The sequence below is a fragment of the Drosophila novamexicana genome, unplaced genomic scaffold (genome assembly GCF_003285875.2).
Source record: "Drosophila novamexicana strain 15010-1031.04,08,12 unplaced genomic scaffold, DnovRS2.1 tig00001151-arrow-arrow-pilon, whole genome shotgun sequence".
NCBI classification, from domain to species: Eukaryota; Metazoa; Arthropoda; class Insecta; order Diptera; family Drosophilidae; genus Drosophila; species Drosophila novamexicana.
Genome location: NW_020824842.1, coordinates 975,468 through 995,763, shown reverse-complemented (window position 1 = coordinate 995,763; position 20,296 = coordinate 975,468). Strand labels below are relative to the sequence as shown.

Sequence of the window (20,296 nt, the reverse complement as noted above, 5' to 3'; positions counted from 1 at the left end):
GCGAAATAAAAAAGCGTTTTCTTTACATTTGTGCAAAATTCGAATTATTTTATATTCCGCGCGTGATCTAACTGTAAAATTCGCTTTAAATTGAACAAATATTTGAAAATATGCTAGAAGTTTTGCACAAGATATTTAAAATTTTAAACTTCAACCTGTATTATAGGTTATATTTGCATTTGCAATATTTTCTTTCCTTTCCTCTTCTGAATGGCGCCTAAGCTCTACATAAATAGTGTAAATCCAATATAGAACAAATTAAACGTTGCTAATAAGAATAAATCGATCATTCTGTTAACACCATGTCAGCGTAAGCAACACTGTATTTGTGCATGCAGCCATGCGTATGCTGTTTGCTATAAATTTAGGCGCGCATTTTAAACATGCCTGCTTAAGCTGGGCATCAATTTGGCTGTGAAGTTGGAAATGCGATGTACCAAAGGTGTGAAAATTGTGCTGTGTAGAAACTTAAGCAGATGCCAAAGCTCTGTGCCACCAATTGGCGGAACTAGCACTGGGATGCGCCCGATGCTGCTGCTGCGGCTGCTGTTGTTGCTGCTACCGCTCTGCCAGCGTCAAAGTCAACGTCAATGTCTCTGGCTTAAAGCACACGCCTGTCAGTCGAACTTTAACGGCGCTTGCTAACGGACGCGTTATACTTGCTCTCTGGCACTCTCGCTGTGTCTTTCTCGCTCCGTCCAAACTCGCAGCGCATTGCTCGAAAGTAAGAAGCAACGACTAAAATTCAAGACGCTTCCTTAAAGCTATACTAACTGTTGTTGTTGTTTTGTTGTTCTCATTCCCATTCGTATTCCCGTTCCCATTCCCATTGTCCATTGTTGCTTTATGGCCTCAGTGCGTGTGCGGTGCGTGCTAATTAAACCGTATATTGCGTAGGCGCAAAGAGAAACTTTTTTGTCGCCCAAGAATTTTGATTTGCATTGTGTTTGTTTTTTTTATTATTGTTTGTTGTGGTTTATTTTTTTTTGGTTTATTTTTTTTTTTTTTTTTTTTTGGCGACAGAAAGTGTGCGAAGAAATTGAAGCCCGGCAAGAGCGTACGTTGAATTTAAAGCTGATTGTATTTTATGCAAATTCTTTTGCAGCCTTTTGTCGACACTGAAACTGACGCTGACGACGCAGCAGCAGCATCATTAAGAATAACAAAAGCACCAGGCCATTATAAATCACAGAACAGGTAATTAAATTGATAAAAAATAAAGAAAACTGAATCTTACTTAACTAATGTTTGCGCACGTGCACATTGAAGATCAAGGCTAACAGCGTCCTGACCGTGGCCGTGGCAGAAGCAATGGCAGAGACACAGGCAGAGGCAAGGTCGTCAGCGTCTACGTTGCCATTGCCATTGCCACTGCCACTGCCAAGGTGAAGGTCATTGCAAGCGACGTCGCCAACAACGGCATGCAGTTTATTGTTGTTATATAAACGAGAGTCTGCAAGCCACCCACACCCACACCCACAGATAGGCAGACAGACACGTGTGTGTACACACTCCTACTACTAACCCAGTAAACAACTGCGCATGTCGACGTCTGTCGACGTCACTCTCTCCGCGTCATGTCCTTTTTGCTCGGCTTTCTCTGCCATGACGCCAACGCAGACGCTTCCGTCATGGTCGCCGTCGCAGTCGCAGCATTGAACTTGACAGCAACTTTCAATGCGACCAAGACATGAGAGAGAAAGAGAGACATAAACATGGGCAGAGGGGGTACAGCAGGGGTACAGCTACAAGCAGTAATAAGGTTAGTGGGTTAACTTGGTCTCTTTTTTGGTCTCTAGTCTGTGCAACGACTCTTTCTCTGCTGCTGTCGACGCTAACGCTGACGCCGACGCCGACGCCAACGCTGGCAGCGGCCGAATTCCGAAACCCGTTATCAAGTGCTCATGTGCTCTTGATCGTCGCTTGCTTTTGGGATTTCTTTTACGACCCGCGACCCGCAACCCGAAACCCGCCCGTCATCCATCCCAAATGCATTTAAAAAAAAACAAGCCGCTTATTCCATTTCATTTCTTGCAACTTGGCTGCACGGCTCTCAGGGGGTGGTGCAGCAATTGCGCTTCCAATTTTGATTACTTTCCATGGCAATCAAAATTCAATCGAGACAAAACCAACGGCATTTGCAGCTCCACCTGCGTCACATGCGAATCCAAATCCATGAAATTTGTTTTCGTCGTCAAAGTGGCACAAAGTGGTGAAATTGAGCGGCTCTCTTCGGTGGCTCAGCCGCTAAACAAGTCGAAGCAAGTGCATTGGCAGCATTCAGTTTTTCCATACAATTTCCTACTCAACAAAAATGCACCCAATCCACGAAGTTATACTCTCTCAGGCAACACAATCAAGGCTACAAACTGAACCTCTTCGAGCCCGGATGCCCAATAAAAAAGCCGAACCGAAACCTGAACCTAACCATACGCTTTTTTAAAATTGTTTGGCTTAAATCGAGCCGCAGCCCCAAAGCTAACAGTGGATTAATCTAATCATGGATTAATCTAATGGGTTGAGATCAAACTTAGCCCGCGAATTGCTCAAAGGGTTCGAACCGGGTTCGAACCGTTAACCAAACCAACGGCAATGTTTTGGTTAAAATAAATTGCTGAAAATATTTGCAGCACAAAGTTGAAACTTAACTCAATACCAAACGAAATTGATCACGCTGCTTGGCGTCGTATTTTGTTGGACAGTGTTGTTTTGCGCAGCTCCTGCTTGGGTCAGGTACGGATCTTGTCTTTAAGCCTATGCCCGATAAGCAATGGGCGCGCTCCGTCCAACTCCAGAGTTCGATGACTTGCAGCACGTCAATTGCCTGGTACGCCGCATTTTCCACTTGACTGAGATGCGGCTGAACTGGCGTAAGATAATTGGGGGAATGGGGACGGAATGGGGACGCTGACAGAGGGAGGGGTCTGGGAAAAAGCTCTAAGCGGCACTTAAACGTGTGAGACAAGTTAAATGAAAACCAAAGCAGAGTTCGTGGACCGAGCGGGGGGCGGCGCCTGACTAAGTGGCTTGTAATGCCTGCTGAAAATTGCATGAAAAACAAAAACACACGAAAAAAAACCAAAGGAAATAACAAAACGGAAAATTACTGAAAAACAGCAAAACTCAAGTTTTCACTTTCACTGGCAGACACACAAATTGCGGCCTATGGATATACCATATTGCGGGGTCGGTGGTCGGCAATTGAAGTGGTTGCTGCTAGTTGGTATCTACGTATGCGGCTCTCGATATCGGGGTCCGGGTCAAAGGGTCGCGTTAATGGTTAGCGGGCCACGCTCTGTTAACCCAACCAAATACAACAAAGGAGAACCTGCGCTTTCAATTTGACTCAACTGGCAAAACGCAAGCGGAAGTTGGAAACCCGTGATTCACATACACAGACAGAATTTCTCGAAAACTTGTCATTCAACTCAAACCATTTTTAGTTAATTTGCATTTTATTGTCAAAAGTCATTTAAAACGAGTGCAAATGTTTCAGTCGAATGCAACCGACTGCGTAATGCTCAATAATTACCCAAAAGCAGCAACTACCTGAATAAATGGGGAGCTATTGATTTCCCCGGGAACGTACGTTAAATAGCTTCAAATTAATCTATAGAGAGGATCTTAGATAGTCTAGATTCTTAATTTGATTACTCTAACTCTAAAACTGTGAAAGATATCGATCAAAGCGATTTTAGGGCACGTTGCCCAAAGAATGGATCATTCGATCTTTCGAGGAAGTTATCACCACCAAATTTTGGCAATAACCGACTGTGCAATGCCCTTTATAATAGCTTGAAACCTATCAAAACAATCAAACAGATTTAAAAACTGTTGTGAACCGATTTTGAGGTTAATCGAAATATTTCTGGAAAGCAACTAAATTCAAACTAAAATTAATTTCATCTCTTTCATTTTTTGAAGCAGAGTATTAAATGTGTGCCAATTGCAACTAATTGTTCGTGATTTAACAATCTCGCTTGTGGAATTTTGCGAATGTTTCAATGTTTTTTTTTAATACTATATACATCTATATACTAAATACTACGCCGAAGAGATATATCTAAAATTCTAGGCTATAATGCTCGTATCGTATTTTTTTAACACGGATCTAATGAATGTCAACACACAGTCATATTATATTATAGAAATTATACATTAATGGAGCGTTATAAAGCTTTATTATCGAGCAGCTCCCACGAAGAGAACTAACTAGCTCGTCTCATTAGCATTATATAGAATACTAGCTTGTATAACCCGGCCTTGCCCGTGGCGCGTACAAAAGTAAAATTTCTCAAAAGGCTTTGAAAATTTGAAATTGATCGGGCGTTAATCATACATTCTTTTTCCGCCAATTTATCACTGATGCGGGCGGATTTTCCCAAATCGCTGAAACACGTTTAAGGCTGATGCAAATCGGCCAAAAAGTCTTTGATTCGCATTTCTACCGAGGAGTCTTGGATTCCGCACCCATTTCCACCAAGGAGGAATGGATTTTCCAGAATGTGAGAAACATCCCTCAAATGAATTTAAACAAAGATCTTTAAAAATCAGTTTGAGGCTGATCGGATGGTAAACAAAAAAGTTTCATACAAAAGTTTTTCGCGATTTTTCCACACAAGCGGGTGGAATTTCCCGAAACTTCATCACATAAGGCAACTACAGTGAACATTTCAGTTGATCACCAATCAGTCAGTCAGTCAGTCAGTCAGTCAATCAGTTAGTCAATCAGTCAGTCAGTCAGGACAAACAGTTATACATTTAGAGATACATCTAAAATTGATGAAACTGACATTTATTTTTGTACAAAGTGGAGCTGTAAAAATGAATTTGCGGCCGACAGAGAAATGATATCGCCCTCACCACCATTCAATCAGTCAATCAATCAGTCGTTCAGTCTGTTATCGTTTGACAATTTCTAACGGAGGAATAGTATATTATACCCTATAAACAAGAATAAGAATCCCAGGTATTGCTTCAGTTCAATCAATATTTTATTTTGAAAAGCACAAGCTGCAAAAAACAAATTGCGTTAGACGCTGTTAGACTCGGTTAGTTTGGACGCCCTACGAGCTCCGCATTGCTTCTTATCCAGCTGCGCAGGGCGGCGACGCGTTCATAGCCATCGGGGGCTTCGCGGCCGCAGCCGCCCAACACAAAACTGGCGACGCCAACGAGACGGCCCCCATAGACAGCTGGTCCACCAGAGTCGCCATGGCAGGCGCCCAGATTGGCGCCATGCAGCAGGCACATGGTCGTCTCCGGCAGGCGGGTCATGTAGCGGCTGGTGCATTGGGAACGGGAGATGCTGCGCACCTGCACATAGAGCAGATCGTTGGAGATGGGCCCGCCATGGTAGATGGCGCCCCAGCCGGAAATATCCACAATCGAATTGGTCGGCGGATCCGCTTCGGCCAGCTCGATGGCCGAGATATTCGCATTGAAGCTGATCGGCTCACGCAGACGCAGCACGGCAATATCATAGCCCTGTCCGCCATTACCGTATTGCGGATGCACCTGGACAGCCGCCACGTCCACATAGGTCGCATAGCTGTTGAGCTGCAGGCTGCCCGCTTGCACCGCCAGTCTGGATGGGGCTGTGCTGTAGTGTTGGGGTTCTTAGGTGAGCCAAGGTTCTCATGGGAATGGAATCTATTAGTGATGCACTTACATATCCTGACCGAACTTGACGCAGTGCGCCGCAGTCAGCACATAAACGGGCGATATGATGGATCCGCCGCAAATGTGGTTGCCAAAGTAGCGCAGCGACACCTGATGCTTGAACTGACCCGCCTGGGCACGCCTGCCGCCCACAATGCGCGGCCGTATGGACACCACCGGCTGCCTGGTTGTCTCTCTCTCTGCGCACATCGCCATTCCGATCAGCAGCAGTATCAATAGGTTCGTTAGCAGCTCCATTGGCTTGACTTTCCGTTTGGCATGTGTGGGCAACGGCACAGTGCTCCGCTCTTTTATGGCAATCGCGCGCGCACGGCTCGCAGCCCATCATCATCATCATCATCATCAACAGTCCCTTCAATCGGCCAAGTCAAAAAGCCCCTTTAGATGTCTCACTTCTGGTCGGGTTCTATGGCGCTTATCAGCCTCGCAAATGACGGCACCTTAATTACCCAAAAGACCGTCAAGCTACCCAGACACGTGCTCACAGCCATATGCATCACATAGTATCGAACATCTACGAAGCCATATCAATAACTCTATGGCACGGCTGATTCTTAAATTGTGGAAAGCGTTTTTCCTTCCAGATCTCGCTTAGCCCCTGCAATCCAATTCCAATCTAAAGGCAGGCGCTTTTTTCGAGCATTCTGCTTTCTTCTTTTTTTTTTGAAACTAATATGCCTTCTGCCAGCCCATAAGTTTTAGTTAAACACATCAAGCGAAAAAGCCTCTGGATGAATTGCGTTCTAAATTAAAGCTAAAGTCCACTCTTAAGTTGGCTGTAAAAACGATGCGTACAACTCAATAGAAAAACAGAAATGATCAATCAATCACATCTTGTCTGCTTTTATCTGATTTGACTTCAGTTTTTTTTTATACTCAACTCAAATCTAGTAAAATATTCCTTGACTGATGTTTATTTTAAGTTAAGAAAATGTTCCAGTCTTTTTTTTATCAAATCATGTTCATGTTAACCAAACCTGCTTGTAAAAAGATACAAGGCAGTTGATTTGCCTTGCAAAAACTTACAATGATAATCGAATTGGCGCATTGAATACACAAATGGAAAGTCTATTAAGAGATTTTCCTGATCGTTGATCGGAATTATTGCAACATTTCTGTTGGAGTCTATCTGTAAATACTTGTTGCAATAAGGATCAGCACATTTATCCGCTTTGTAAATTTAAATATTTATCGCTGCCAAGCCAAAATGAGAAATGTTGCCTTGAAAAATTCACCAAGATCATGAGAGCGAACGGGAGAAAAACCTATATTTATGTTAAAAGCCCTTGAAGATTTCTAGTTTTCGGGAGCAAAGAAGTGTATGTTGAAATTAATCTGATATATAATTAAGGGTTCACGGGGATAGATCGGCAAATAACTAACTGACTTTGTACAAATCCAATTAACACTTGTTCTTTTTGGCTGAACCCACTATAAAAAGAAAGTTGGCGAATGCTTCTTTAGAAAATATGAACAGTGCCGAACAACTGTTAAATTAGTTTATTCGTCGATTGATTTACAAATGGGCATGCTCGATAATCCATTCGCGATGGTAGAATACCTTGGCATAGCCATCGGGATTGGCGGAGCCGCAGCCATCAACAACGAAGCCGGCAACGCCAACGAGCTCTCCATTGAAAATGGCCGGGCCGCCAGAGTCGCCATTGCAGGCGCCGTTGCCCTGCTCGTGCGCCAGGCAGAGCATGCTCTCCCTGTAGACGCCGATGGCGGTGATGCAGCTGAGCCTCGATATGGAGCTGAGCGTGTTCCACTGCATCTGGCGGGGCAGATCGCCATTGGTGCTAAGCAAGCCCCAGCCGGAGATGATCACCTGGCTGGCCACAGGTGTCTCCACGCTGGCCAGTGGTATGGCGCGTATCTGGCTGGAATACACGAGCGCCTTCTCCAGCCTCAGCAGCGCCATATCATTCCAAAAGCTGTTGTAATCCTCGTGCACAAGCACTTCCGCCACATTGACCAGCATGCCCCCACTGAAGCGATCTAGGCTGCCGGCGCGGATGCTCAGCACGCTGGCCGGTGTGCTGTGTGGATTAGATTGCACGGATTGGGATTATGTGGAATAGCTAACGATTTGGACTACTCACACAACCATTGTGCCATTGGCCAATTCATCGGTGACGCAGTGCGCTGCGGTCAGTATGTATTCCCGTGAAATTATGGAGCCGCCGCAAATATGTGAGCCCGTGTAGCGCAACGAGATCTGATGCGGGAACTGTCCAATTGTCGCATCAGCACCACCAACCACGCGTCCCTGCAGCGACCGTGGAGCGGCCGAGGCCAGTGCCAGAGCCGCACAGGCAAATATCAGAGTTCTCAGCATGGCAAAGTTGTTTGCAAGTGCCACCCCCAAGCGGATTAGATGGTCTATTTATGCCATGAATGCTGCCTTATGTCTATATCTTATCGCTCAATCCGTATGGCTCGCTCCTTGAGCACTTGAACAGCGATTTGGGCTTCTCCCTGCACATCGGACAATTCCGACGATTAAGATTAAGTGCTGCGAATCGTTGATAGGCCCTGTTATTACCATTTCGAAATTAGTTAAATAACTTACCAAAAGCAATGAAAATCAAACATGGAAGAACGGCACGCCGAAGATTAAACACCCTTGTTGACGGGCTTACATCGAGACTTTGATTGGATTGGAACATGGGGAGCATATGATGTAGTATTCCGAATTGCAGATATGTTGGGAGAAAAGCGAACCTTGTACGTTGTATATACCAAGATACAACAAAAAAGCTGCTCAAAAACTCATTGATTTTTCCTAAAGGGTTTTATGATATAGTCGTACGATGTTGATAATCTTTTGGTCATATATAAGAGACCTAGTAAAGCTCTTTAATGCCGAGTTTGGTCATAATATATTGGAAAGCAAAGAAGTTTTTGATACTTAATTTCCGACGATTCCGACGTCAGCTTTATTATATAGTAGATTGATTTGAACGATTCTAGCAAGTATGTATCTTGTATTTGCAGCGAGACGAAATCTTTAAGGTTAAGGGCTATATCGTCTCTCTAAGTGTTAATTCTCCCTCTAAGTGTTACATACATTGTAACAACATTATAATATCCTCAGCAAGGGCATTGAAATTGAGGTAATCCGTCTAACTATCGCTGATTGTTGGAGCTTAACCATGAAGGGGTTTACCCCTAGCAATAAATTTAATTCTTACTGCTTGGCTTTTCAGCTGTGATATATTATGGGAGTTTTGCTTGAATTCTGGGTAAATCGAAGGCCCTCCACATAACATCTTATCAAAGTAAAAATCTCTCCGCACTTGATGCAATTGATTATATATCGATTTTGTGCTAGTACATACTATTTATGGCTTTTCATAAATACTTCAAAATAATCTAGATTTTCCCAGACGACAACCTTGAGGGCCGTCATCAATCTCTTTCTATACTGGTCTCGTAGTCTTAAAGATCTAAAACATACTCGCAAATTACGAGGTTCGCAATTCTGCCAATATATCTGCAAAGCAGATCTACTATCTACCATATCTTTTGTCTTGTCTGATCAGATCTAAGGCCTTGCGATTATGGGAGTTAATTTATGGACTCTATTAATAAATATAGCGCAGTGCCAAATTGTGATTTACAAATTATGAGCCGACTTTATGAAATTGATTGCAAAAGTTATATACTTGTCGATTTGGCTTAGTCATGCATACGTCTATGAACTTTGGACTATATGGTATATTTCGCTACAATCCTCACTTTTGCTTATCAGCTGGTATATACTTTCTAATTCTATCCGTAAATTTCCAACTGAAAACTTTTAATATATACGAACATGTTTCGAAATGTTATTGAAATGGTTTTTTAAGACAAATCTTATGCGAAAAGCTTTTATCTACCAAAGTGTACACACATATCTTATCTAAATGTGGGTGGTAGCTGGTATTAATCAGTTTTATTTTGAACCATGTATTAGCTTTCCGCCCATTTTCCGTCCATGGCGAGGCAATTTCCAAATAAGCGAATGCACTTCACAAGTGTTTATTTATATAGTTATTTACAAATGAATCTCAAGTCGATGGGCGAAGAAAATCAGTTATCACCTATTTTTCACCCTTGATGGTGGAATTGGAATTGGCAAATACCATATGAGAAATTTAGTTTCCCAGCTATGACTCTTACATAAGGTGCTTGGACATAAAACTAGATCGGTTATATGTATATATGTTAGTTTATTACATCATAGTGCTCGGAACATGAGCGCTATCAACGTACACTTATTATGTAATTAATTGATCGGTAAAACCAAAGTATATCCAAATATCGGCTAACATCTTCAATATATCTTGGGGTTATATAAAGGCATGTATTTGATCTTTGCATCGATTGGGTTTGGGCTTGGTTAAATTAATTCTGGAGCTGATGCAGCAGCCAGTCATGGTAGCCGGAAACGCGCACAAAGACGTCCGGATACCGTGAACCGCAGGCGCCCACCACAAAATTACTAACGCCCAGCAGCTTGCCCTGGTAGACAGCTGCGCCGCCGCCGTCGCCATAGCAGGTGCCCTCCTTGAGGGCATGGGCCAGGCAGAAGCCTTTGCTAGCTTCAAGCTCACTGTACGCATCCAGGCAAGCCGCGCTCGTGGCGAGCTGCAAGTCCAGCTGACGTATCTTAAAGGAGGCAATGCCATCGACGGTGGTGCCCCAGCCAGCTACGCTGACCACAGCGCCATCCTCGGGCAGCGGATCGCTCTGATCGACCAGCTCAATGGGTTGGATGCGTTCGGTGAACACAAGCGGACTGCTAAGCGTAATGATCGCCAGATTGTTGTCCAGCTTATTGTAGTCCGGGTGTGGCGTGACGGCAGCAACGGTAACAATACGACCACCCGCGTATTGATTGGTGCTGCCCACGCGACACGACAAGCGGCTAACATCGATCCTAACGAGAGTCCAGAAATTATGTTAGTTTAACTTGAGCACACCAAACGTTTGTCGGACTTACTGTTTGCCATCCCGATAGATGCAATGGGCGGCGGTCAGCAGCTGTGTCTCCGACAGGATGCTGGCTCCGCACACGTGCGCATTGTCGATGCGCAGGGACACTGCGTAAGGTGCCGCCGTGGTCAGCGCCTCCTCGCCGCCCAGAATGCGCCCCTGGGGCGCGCCCTCGATGGCTATGGCCAATCCAAGCAGCAGCAGGGCGCCCAGTGTCTGCATGACGTTCATCATTAGCTGCCAACTGTTCCTATTCCCAATATACTTTTCAAACTCGGCAAACTCGGCTGCTCGGGCCTGTTGAAGTCGTTTCTGAATGCGCAGCGCAAATGCCGCCAAGTGAAGAGCTCAATGGGAAGCCTTTGCCCGCTTTGGCGACTTATCGCATGGCTTTTGGCTGGCCACTAAATCTAATCTTATCATGGTCAGCAGCTAATTTCAACTGTTATTGTTATTATTCTGGCAATAAATTCGCCACATTATTGGCCAATATAAAGGGGGGCAGCACGGGGGCAGCTGGGTTTTCGATTTTAAAAGTGACATCAGTCAATAGATAGAACAGAGAGCTGATGACTCAAAATAAGATTGAAATGCTCGTAATGGATGTATAATACTAAGGGATAAATAGGATTACATATTAATCATGCCCTTTAGTTTAAGACTGTTTTTGCCTAGGTAAATCGTATTGATTCGAACCGGCTCGAGCCTGGAATTTCCTTTTACTATTAACTGAACTTTCAACCAAACCAGTTACTCAAAAAACAGCCGAGCCAAACCCAACCAAATATATGGTATATATTCTTTATAAGTCGTTTTATTCAAAATATAAAGGCTTCTTTAAGCCACGAACCTAAAGGTATTCAGTTGGTTCAAGCCGTGAACCGATCCACTTATGATGAAAACTGGCCGATATTCTTCTTCATAACATATTATATACATATAGTAAGAGCACAACCATATCAGATCAGGTATACTTTAGATGGATGATAGAACAATAAATAAAATTTTCGAAAATTTTAATTAACAAGTGCAAAGAATGAGGTGAAAGCTCATTTAAAAAAAAAAAAACTTTACATCTGATACATCTTTATTCTAATTTAAAAGTTGTATGTGCAAATTCTATCAAGGTCTAACTTAATATTCTGGGCAAAACTAAAATCTGATCTGTTTATAACTTTACATTTATTACCCTTTCAATTTTCTGATCAGGCATAAATACCATATACAATTGGAAATCGCCAAATAGATACTGCGTGGAACAGTGAGTAATCGATGATTCGAAATTTGGCAACTGACCATTCTCTTAAATCTATAGATAGTAGCGGGTCTCTCTTTTTCCGCGAAATCGAAATTGGCCATATCAGTTGATCGCATGCTATCAATTCGAGTGGCTCGAAAAATACGGCACCTTTGTTCGATCCAATTTGCAGTAAACTAACGCTATCTATATGCCCATATAGAACATACATATGTACGATACGATACAATCGGTTGGCCGTTAGTTACCTTCTGATATGGCCAACTGGAATTTATGGGGCCTTATAAATGGATCGGACATTGTTTGGTTTTCACATACGTAATGCCCGTCCAGCCCAAAGCCCATAAAATTATCGTAAATTGGCAATAGAAACAAAAAAACACGCGCAACACTTCTTTGTTTTTGTTTTTGTTTTTTTTTTTTACACTCCACTCAGCTTATTGCACAAGAAAAAAATATCAAAAAAAAAGGGTTTACGATTTCCTAGCTGCTGCATTACTTCATATTGGCCTCAATCCAGCTGATATAGTAGGAGATGCGGGTGGAGACGTCGGGGTAAATGGTGCCACAGTTGCCCCAGAAGAAGCTTACCAAGCCCAATAACACACTGTCGTCATCAACGACAGCGGCGCCAGCGTCGCCGCGGCAGACGCCCTGCTTCTCGGCTCTGGACAGGCACAGCACAGAGTCGTAGCCATAGCCAGCGGATAGTTCACATTGGGGTTTGCTCAACGTGTTCAGGTTGGACTTCTGTAGCTTGTAGTTGGATGAACCGTCCGCCTGCTCGCCCCAGCCAGCCACATAGACGGGCGTGCCATTTGGCGGCTGCTCCTCCTCATCCACTTCGCTGCTGCCCTCCTCTGGTGCCGCGGGCAGCTCAATTTTGTTTACCTTCTCGCTGAAGGTCAGTGGCTTGCTGAGCGTCAGTATTGCCAGATCGTGCAGAAAGTTGCCATACGAGGGATGGATGAGCACCTCGCTGATGTCCACCAGTTCCCCGCCAGCAAACTGATTGATGCTGCCCACGCGAGCGCTTAGCTCGCTAGCCGAAACGCTGTCAAAGAGAGGGGGGAGACAGAAAGAGAAATGTGAATTTAAACTGGGTTTGGTTCCAGAAGGGTTCCGTGGGCTGAAAAGCCCCCTCAACTGGGGCACTCGCTCGAACTAAAAAAGGGTCATGTTCGATAGCTAAGCCTAAGCTCAGGAATGCCGTACAATAATGAAACTGAGAGAGAGAGAGAGAGCTTGCAGACTCAATTTGGTGCAGCTAGATCTTAAAGGCTCCAAGATAAGCTCAACAAAGTGTAAAATCGATAAGTATCGATGATCGATTTCTTTAAAACGGGGCTCGTAGAGACAATAAGATCTCTGAGAGATTAACATACGGACCCATTTTAACTGGTTTCAGGTTCAACTCCTCGCTGTATTTAAGCTAGGTTTTCTTAGGGCTCAGCTTAGCCTTCTACTTACGGATTGGCGCCCACATCAGACACACAGTGGGCGGCGGTCAGCATTTGTGTCTGGGATATGATGGCGGCTTGGCACACGTGCGCCTTGTTCAGACGCAGCGATGCCACATAGGGAAACTCGGCCACCTTGGCATCCTCGCCGCCGAGCAGACGTCCCTGCGGCAGGGCCGCAACCAGAGCCAGGGTCAGGGCCAGAGAAAGCGCTGCCAGCGACATGCGTTGATCTATCATCGCGTCAAAATGTTAACTAAATCGCCGCTCGATGGCTAAGCCGCTTGGCACTTCGGTCTGCATCTAATCTGCAGACACGATAAGCATTTAATATGACCTGGTCGCTAGCGATTAGATTGGCGGTCATAAAAATTGTGGCGCCTGTATAAAAGTCTTCGGCCCGAGGCCGGCCTCAATTAGTTGAAATTGAACCCAAAATGCGGCCAGTTCATAATGTTTGCCTGCTATTCCTGCTGCTCGGAGCAGCTGTGTGCTCTGTGACGGCACAGAAGGGTCGACTGCTGGATGGCCAGGCGGCCGCTGTTGGCTCCCATCCCTACAGTGTCTCGCTGCAGCGAAATGGCGCCCATATCTGTGGAGCTGCTCTGATCAGCAACAAGGTCTGCCTGACCGCCGCTCATTGCGTCACCATTGGCGGCATTGAAAGGTAGCAGAGCATGTGACAAGTCTTTCAATTATATGATGATGTATTGATTCCCTGTACTGCCCGTAGCTATCCTGCACGCAGTTTCTTGGTACGCGCGGGCAGCATTCAGCGTGTGGCTGGCGGCCAGCTGGCCCAGGTGGCTCGCATAGTGGTGCACAAGGACTATGCGAATGGGCTCAATGATCTGGCTTTGGTTGTTCTCGAGCAGGCCCTGACGCTGAATGCCAATACACAGCCCATTGCTCTGGCCAGCCAAGCGCCGCCCGCCGGCGCGGAAATCACCTACACCGGCTGGGGTGCCATACGCAATCAGGGCACGCTTAGCCAACGCCTGCTGGTGGGCAGCCGGCAGACAATTAGTGCAGCCGACTGCCAGAAGCAACTGTATATAGATGACGAGGGACTCTTGTGCCTGACGTCAGCATCAGAGACGGCCTCTGACGGCATATGTCATGGCGATGCCGGTGCGCCGGCTGTCTATAAGGACGAGCTGGTTGCCATTGGCGGCTTCTATGCTGACGTTTGTGGCAGCTCCCTGCCCAATGGGTTTATGAATGTCGCCCATTACTTAGACTGGATTAAGGCTAATATGTAAAAGATTTGAACCCAGTCACCTCCACGACGTATGCATGACACGAATGTGCCAACACGAAGGCTTTCTATGATATGATAGTCATATAAGATTCTTAAAATAAAATTTCATCGCTGCTCGATACCTACTTTCCAACGGTTGGCAATTTGGTATATTCAAATATTGATATGGCATCTGGCCTGGAGAGATTAATCATTGGAATGTGCAGGCTATCCTCTTTTATCCTCTAACGACAATCCTCTGCAAAAGTATAAAATTTGCTTCTAAGACCTCTAAATAAGCACAAAAGAAGATAACTGATTTGCAACTGAATTTTATATTCTTTGCTCAGGCAAAGCCTGAAATACTTGTTGGTATATATTGTACATGTATAAACTTCAATTTGTTATCTTAATATAGAGTATCTGACTGTCGGATTCTGCTTTTGGATAGTCTTCATGCCGACTCCTCGAAACTTATAGATTCTGACCAAGGACACCATATATATACCTTGAAGTGTCGAAAATGCTTTCTTCTTACTGTTACATACATTGGCACAAAACTAATATACCCTTTTAAACATTTTCAATGGGCTCAGGGTGTTAATATAATCTGAGTAGACAGTATGCGTAGATTAAAGTTTCCCATGGGCGCTAAATGCTTGTTTTGAAAGAACAAAAACTTAGCATAGGTGTATATACTATAAGTAAATACTTAGGATGTATTAAGGTACAAAGGTTTGGAGTTGGGTGGAGAATTCTTCCTAGCTATGCACCCAATAAGATCGTTAAGGAGTTTAGCTCGTGTGGCCAGCTGCGAGTATGGCTTTTATTTTTGCATGGCTGACTGTGTGAAGTGGAAGAGATGGGCAAACATTTGAAACGTGTGGCATGGACTAATCTCAAGTAGACCAATTGAAAATCGTGCCACACTGGAGTGGAGGTAAATATTTTGTGTGTCGATAGCCAATAGTTTGGAACGAACTTTGAATGGCAGCAGGCTTTCTAAAGAATATTTAATATCTGACGTTAAAGAGACAACGTTGGCTGCATTCGGGGATAGTCTTTATTGGGAAAGGAACATTAGGTTATTCCATCTGCTCCTGGATCCATTCGTAGTAAGCGGCAATGCTGATGAAGCGTTCGGGCAATAAGCCACCGCACTCGCCCAAGAGCTGGGCGGCGAGGCCCACTAGGGTACCATCATAGACTGCGGGACCGCCAATATCGCCGGTGCAGATGCCTTGACGTCTCTGGTGGCCCAGACAGAGCACCTGATCGTTGTCGACGAGCGCATCATCGACCAGGCGGCATTCACGTTCCGACTCCACAACGGCGAAGCCAACCTGCAGGGTGCGGTACATGTTCGTCTCCGTTTCCTTGGTGCGTCCCCAGCCGGAAATGTCGACGTAGACGCCCAATGGTGGATTCTGTGTGGCCAATGGCAGGGCGGCAACATCAGAATTGAAGACCAGTGGCTCAGCGAGGCGCAGCAAAGCGATGCCAGTCGTTAGTTCTTTATAGTTGGGATTCACTGTGATTTTCTCAACGCGAATGCGCTGACCGCCGTTGTACAGATCCACAGTGCCAGCGGAAACCATAAATAGTTGTGGTGCCCATCTGTATGCGGAGTATAATACTGAGCTAGTATCCAGAATGAACGAAGCCATCGCTAGCTACTTACGGTGTATCCTTGCCGGCCGAGCATACACAGGTCAGAGCAGTGAGCGCATAGCGTTCGGCAATGATGACAGCTCCGCAGTTGTAGCTGCCACCAATGGAGAGCGCCGCCTGGTAGGGCAGCTGGCCCAAAATGGCATCTTCGCCGCCAACGATGCGGCCTTGGGGGCCAGCATTGGCCGTGGAGCAGCCAAGAAGCGCGCCGAGCAACACAAAAGCAGCAGAGAATTTCATTATTTAATAATGGGCCAGATTGAGGCACGCGGTTAGCTTTTATAGTCGTCGCGGGGTATCAAGGTTAGATTGATAGTAATTTTCACTTATATCTGTGCATATCTGTGTATATATTCTTGGGCAGTATCTTATCGCAGCATTGATGAGTTACGTCCCATCCGGTTGGTATCTGATTAGACAAGCAGAAGCGCTCCCCGCCCAGCCATTGATCCATTTCAACGGAATTCGAGCTGGTGCGGCTGGACAAGTACAAATCAATGAACTTTGATTGCGTTTGTGGGAACACGTTTGCAGTTGGCATGGGTGGAAACTGTCTGTTGGGGGAATTGTGGGGCCAATGCACTCAACGCTGCCGCCGGGGCTGGCCAAATTGAAGCACGTACCTTGAGCGGCCATTCGTTTTGGTCAGCCACAACAGGTTGTTGTGCTTGTCCACCAGCAGCAACATTAACAGCAACAGCAACAGCAACAGCAACAGCAAAAGCAAGAGCAACAGCAATAACAACAGCAATGCCAACGGCAAGAGCTCATCCATCTTCATCTGCTTATAACAACAGCCTCGCTGGCCACTCTCGACATTTGCAGACTTGACGTCACCAGCAACGGACCAGCCCAGCCATCAATCCCAGCACCATGATCTTGCGAAATACGATTGCTGGACAGGTGCTGCTGCTGCTCTTGTACGCCCGTCACACGATCTTCTCTAGCGCCAAGACGGTCGCCAACGAACAGTTGTCAATGCCCTTGCCGGAGCCTCGTGCCTATCTGCCCGATGCCCAGAATCTGGACTTTGTTTATCATGATCACGAGGAGCTCACCCGATTCTTAAGGTGAGTGGCAATAATCTCTGGTGGCGTCGATAACCAATGGATATTATCGTTGTCTCTTCCAATAGAGCAACGAGTGCACGATATCCCAATCTGACAGCGCTGTACTCCATTGGCAAGTCCATACAGGGCAGGGATCTGTGGGTCATGGTGGTCAGTTCATCGCCGTATGAGCATATGGTGGGCAAACCCGATGTCAAATACGTTGGCAATATACATGGCAATGAGCCCGTGGGTCGGGAGATGCTATTGCATCTCATTCAGTACTTTGTGAGCAGCTATAACACGGATCAGTATGTCAAATGGCTGCTGGATAACACACGCATCCACATACTGCCCACCATGAATCCCGATGGCTATGCGGTATCCAAGGAGGGCACCTGTGATGGCGGCCAGGGACGGTAAGATTTTCTTCGCCCTATCATTGTGTTGCCTTGGATCTTGATATCCTGCGCGTACCTTCCATTTCTTGCAGTTACAATGCGCGTGGATTTGATCTGAACCGCAACTTCCCGGATTACTTTAAGCAGAACAATAAACGCGGGCAGCCCGAAACGGATGCCGTCAAGGACTGGATATCCAAGATCCAGTTTGTGCTTAGTGGCAGTCTGCATGGTGGCGCCTTGGTTGCCAGCTACCCCTACGACAATACGCCCAACTCCAGTAAGTAGTCTCAAGAGTGCGTGCCCATTGGTGGTGGTCTTTTCAACCGAAAAATATGCTCGGCCTCGCCTATCTGTGAGAGTTCCGATTTATAAAGTTATCTTTCCCGCAATGCTCTCTGTTTGAACTTTAATCCTTGCCTTCGCACCAATATGGCTGCTCAAAGGAATCTGCCGTTCGTCCGCCCTGTGCGCCAGTGAGTAGACGCCGTCCCTGCTGGCCGACTCATCTAATCATTCAATTTCTTCTCGCCCTCGCCATCTCTCTCTCTCTCTCTCTGTCTCCTGTTCTATTTCTATCTCTGTTTATTTGATTTGTATTGTGTCGCACCACATGTCCCCTGGGCGCAGTGTTTCAGACCTATTCGGCAGCGCCGTCGCTGACGCCTGACGACGATGTCTTTAAGCATTTATCCTTGGTTTATGCCCGCAATCATGCCAAGATGTCAAGGGGTGTGGCATGCAAGTCGGCAACACCCGCCTTTGAGAATGGGATTACAAATGGTGCCGCCTGGTATCCACTGACCGGTGGCATGCAGGATTACAATTATGTTTGGTATGGCTGCATGGAGATCACGCTAGAGATCTCCTGCTGCAAGTTTCCGCCGGCCTACGAGCTCAAGAAATACTGGGAGGATAATCAACTGGTAAGTGCCGCTGCTAGCTGCTGCCCAACTGGATACTTATCTCTAATATACTAGTCGCTGATCAAATTTCTGGCCGAGGCGCATCGCGGTGTACAGGGCTTTGTCTTCGATCCGGCGGGCATGCCCATTGAACGAGCCTCAATCAAGATCAAGGGGCGCGACGTAGGCTTCCAGACGACCAAGTACGGTGAATTCTGGCGCATACTATTGCCGGGCTACTACAAGGCCGAGGTGAGTAAAAAGTTAGGCCCATTTGCACGGGGCTCACTTATGAATCCGTTTTATTTGCCTGAGCTAGGTGTTTGCCGAGGGCTATGCGCCACGTGAAGTGGAGTTTGTCATTGTCGAGCAGCATCCCACGTTGCTCAATGTCACACTGCAAGCCTCCAAGGTAAGTTTCGCTCCACTAATTCTCATTTATACTCCTCTTCTGGTGCTGGCTAATAATCTAACCCAAAATCTGTAACCTGGTATATACGTGATCCATTCGCAGTATATTGTTGCGCCCGTCGCCACCGTCGCCACCGTGGCCACCGTGGCCCCCACTAGCGCCACAACGCCGCGTACCCAGCGCCGGTTGGTGAATGATAAACTACACTTACCAACCGAGTAGAGTCAGCAAGACGCTGGAGCAACAGCAGCCCCCGCGTGTAAATATTCGCAGAGTGCTTTAGTCTTAAGGCTTGCCCAATTAGCTCCAACTAGGAATAACAAATTCTTCCGCTAGTGTCGAGGGAAATGAATGAATGCATTGCACTTGAACGATGGATACGACAATTTTACATTTTTGACCAAAGCTTAGGATTAAAGTCTAACAACTAGCCAAATTATTATATTACTAACCTATAATATAGTGTATTGAGTTTTGAATACTTTTAATTTTTTGTCTGTTTGGTTTTGGTGTGATTAAAATGTATGTAATTACGTAAAGAATTCACTTGTTCTACAAAAACTCATAATATAATTAAGCGTTGTTCTCGTTATCAATATTATAAAATCTAATACTGGTTTTTGGCTTTTTAATGAGGACAATAACATGGAGTTTGAGCATCAACTGCTTATAGACCCAAAACAGTGCATTAACCACATTTGCCTACTATTCACAGCGCGTTGAGGGAGTCGGAGCTGGCGGGCCCTCGTACTACCGGCCCATGCAAGCACCCCAGCATTATAGGCCAGGCGGCCCCCCGCCTTACGCCGCAGCCGCATCCACTGAGAATGGCATCTTTTCGACCATCAGCAATGGGCTGAACAGCTTGTACTCAAATATTTTTGGTTGAGTACTAAATACAGATGCTCGTTAATTATTAAGATGATGTGTGTGTAGTACCTAGACTTAAATTTGTTCGTCTATTTATAATTAAAAAGAAAATAAAGCAATAAAACGTTTTGGAAAACAATTAAAATTTCTATATTATATTCATTCATATACATAGACCAGTGAGATAGATATCTATTGCATTGTGAATACAATTATTTAAAAAAAAAAAAGGAAAGTATTCATTTGTTGATAGGTTATCAATAAAAAAAAAATGTACACATGTTGTGTATTATGTGAATGTCAGTTGGTCTCCTTATACATATTTTTAAACACGAAACTTAAAACTGCCGCTCAAATAATAATAT

General features: G+C 45.3%; 7 protein-coding genes across 10 annotated transcripts; 2 read left to right on the top strand and 5 right to left on the bottom strand.

The window, feature by feature from the left end:
* The first annotated feature begins 641 nt into the window (after positions 1-641).
* On the top strand, positions 642-20,034 carry LOC115766377 (carboxypeptidase D). Of its 4 annotated transcripts, none has more exons than XM_030710278.1 (10): positions 642-724; positions 1,106-1,197; positions 17,120-17,364; positions 17,430-17,762; positions 17,837-18,024; positions 18,191-18,220; positions 18,375-18,670; positions 18,725-18,901; positions 18,969-19,061; positions 19,777-20,034. In XM_030710278.1, the coding sequence occupies exons 3-10, from the start codon at positions 17,168-17,170 to the stop codon at positions 19,948-19,950; spliced, it is 1,488 nt and encodes a 495-aa protein (XP_030566138.1). In that variant the 5' UTR covers positions 642-724; positions 1,106-1,197; positions 17,120-17,167; the 3' UTR covers positions 19,951-20,034. The 4 variants fall into 4 exon arrangements, with proteins under 4 accessions (XP_030566138.1, XP_030566139.1, XP_030566141.1 ...); XM_030710279.1 differs by having other exon boundaries at positions 17,092-17,364; XM_030710281.1 differs by having other exon boundaries at positions 19,164-19,860.
* LOC115766378 (serine protease SP24D) lies at positions 4,989-5,923 on the bottom strand. Its single transcript, XM_030710282.1, has 2 exons — positions 5,672-5,923; positions 4,989-5,602 (listed from the first exon to the last, which is right to left on the bottom strand). Exons 1-2 carry the CDS (start codon positions 5,917-5,919, stop codon positions 5,053-5,055), a joined length of 798 nt encoding a protein of 265 aa, XP_030566142.1. The 5' UTR covers positions 5,920-5,923; the 3' UTR covers positions 4,989-5,052.
* Positions 7,166-8,023, bottom strand: LOC115766361 (serine protease SP24D-like). Its single transcript, XM_030710261.1, has 2 exons — positions 7,788-8,023; positions 7,166-7,724 (listed from the first exon to the last, which is right to left on the bottom strand). The coding sequence occupies exons 1-2, from the start codon at positions 8,021-8,023 to the stop codon at positions 7,199-7,201; spliced, it is 762 nt and encodes a 253-aa protein (XP_030566121.1). The 3' UTR covers positions 7,166-7,198.
* Positions 9,727-11,003, bottom strand: LOC115766380 (trypsin-4). The gene is made up of 2 exons (XM_030710284.1): positions 10,673-11,003; positions 9,727-10,609 (listed from the first exon to the last, which is right to left on the bottom strand). Exons 1-2 carry the CDS (start codon positions 10,897-10,899, stop codon positions 10,075-10,077), a joined length of 762 nt encoding a protein of 253 aa, XP_030566144.1. The 5' UTR covers positions 10,900-11,003; the 3' UTR covers positions 9,727-10,074.
* On the bottom strand, positions 12,345-13,612 carry LOC115766379 (chymotrypsin-1). Its single transcript, XM_030710283.1, has 2 exons — positions 13,394-13,612; positions 12,345-12,977 (listed from the first exon to the last, which is right to left on the bottom strand). The coding sequence occupies exons 1-2, from the start codon at positions 13,606-13,608 to the stop codon at positions 12,419-12,421; spliced, it is 774 nt and encodes a 257-aa protein (XP_030566143.1). The 5' UTR covers positions 13,609-13,612; the 3' UTR covers positions 12,345-12,418.
* LOC115766381 (serine protease SP24D) lies at positions 13,821-15,437 on the top strand. The gene is made up of 2 exons (XM_030710285.1): positions 13,821-14,050; positions 14,117-15,437. The coding sequence occupies exons 1-2, from the start codon at positions 13,821-13,823 to the stop codon at positions 14,643-14,645; spliced, it is 759 nt and encodes a 252-aa protein (XP_030566145.1). The 3' UTR covers positions 14,646-15,437.
* LOC115766360 (chymotrypsin-2) lies at positions 15,610-16,534 on the bottom strand. Its single transcript, XM_030710260.1, has 2 exons — positions 16,305-16,534; positions 15,610-16,240 (listed from the first exon to the last, which is right to left on the bottom strand). Exons 1-2 carry the CDS (start codon positions 16,532-16,534, stop codon positions 15,709-15,711), a joined length of 762 nt encoding a protein of 253 aa, XP_030566120.1. The 3' UTR covers positions 15,610-15,708.
* Positions 20,035-20,296: the final 262 nt, after the last annotated feature.

What these genes read in the sequence shown, in the direction of transcription:
- LOC115766378 (XM_030710282.1), bottom strand. Translation starts at nt 5,919, where the DNA reads ATGGAGCTGCTAACGAACCTATTGATACTGCTGCTGATCGGAATGGCG. An exon ending in GTCAAGTTCGGTCAGGATAT is followed by an intron (nt 5,603 to 5,671) that starts GTAAGTGCATCA and finishes CCAACACTACAG; the next exon opens with CACAGCCCCATCCAGACTGG.
- LOC115766361 (XM_030710261.1), bottom strand. Translation starts at nt 8,023, where the DNA reads ATGCTGAGAACTCTGATATTTGCCTGTGCGGCTCTGGCACTGGCCTCG. An exon ending in GCCAATGGCACAATGGTTGT is followed by an intron (nt 7,725 to 7,787) that starts GTGAGTAGTCCA and finishes TAATCCACACAG; the next exon opens with CACACCGGCCAGCGTGCTGA.
- LOC115766380 (XM_030710284.1), bottom strand. Translation starts at nt 10,899, where the DNA reads ATGATGAACGTCATGCAGACACTGGGCGCCCTGCTGCTGCTTGGATTG. An exon ending in ATCTATCGGGATGGCAAACA is followed by an intron (nt 10,610 to 10,672) that starts GTAAGTCCGACA and finishes GACTCTCGTTAG; the next exon opens with GATCGATGTTAGCCGCTTGT.
- LOC115766379 (XM_030710283.1), bottom strand. Translation starts at nt 13,608, where the DNA reads ATGTCGCTGGCAGCGCTTTCTCTGGCCCTGACCCTGGCTCTGGTTGCG. An exon ending in TCTGATGTGGGCGCCAATCC is followed by an intron (nt 12,978 to 13,393) that starts GTAAGTAGAAGG and finishes TCTCTTTGACAG; the next exon opens with CGTTTCGGCTAGCGAGCTAA.
- LOC115766381 (XM_030710285.1), top strand. Translation starts at nt 13,821, where the DNA reads ATGCGGCCAGTTCATAATGTTTGCCTGCTATTCCTGCTGCTCGGAGCA. An exon ending in ACCATTGGCGGCATTGAAAG is followed by an intron (nt 14,051 to 14,116) that starts GTAGCAGAGCAT and finishes TACTGCCCGTAG; the next exon opens with CTATCCTGCACGCAGTTTCT.
- LOC115766360 (XM_030710260.1), bottom strand. Translation starts at nt 16,534, where the DNA reads ATGAAATTCTCTGCTGCTTTTGTGTTGCTCGGCGCGCTTCTTGGCTGC. An exon ending in TCGGCCGGCAAGGATACACC is followed by an intron (nt 16,241 to 16,304) that starts GTAAGTAGCTAG and finishes CTCCGCATACAG; the next exon opens with ATGGGCACCACAACTATTTA.
- LOC115766377 (XM_030710278.1), top strand. Translation starts at nt 17,168, where the DNA reads ATGATCTTGCGAAATACGATTGCTGGACAGGTGCTGCTGCTGCTCTTG. An exon ending in ACTGGGAGGATAATCAACTG is followed by an intron (nt 18,671 to 18,724) that starts GTAAGTGCCGCT and finishes CTAATATACTAG; the next exon opens with TCGCTGATCAAATTTCTGGC. An exon ending in TCACACTGCAAGCCTCCAAG is followed by an intron (nt 19,062 to 19,776) that starts GTAAGTTTCGCT and finishes TACTATTCACAG; the next exon opens with CGCGTTGAGGGAGTCGGAGC.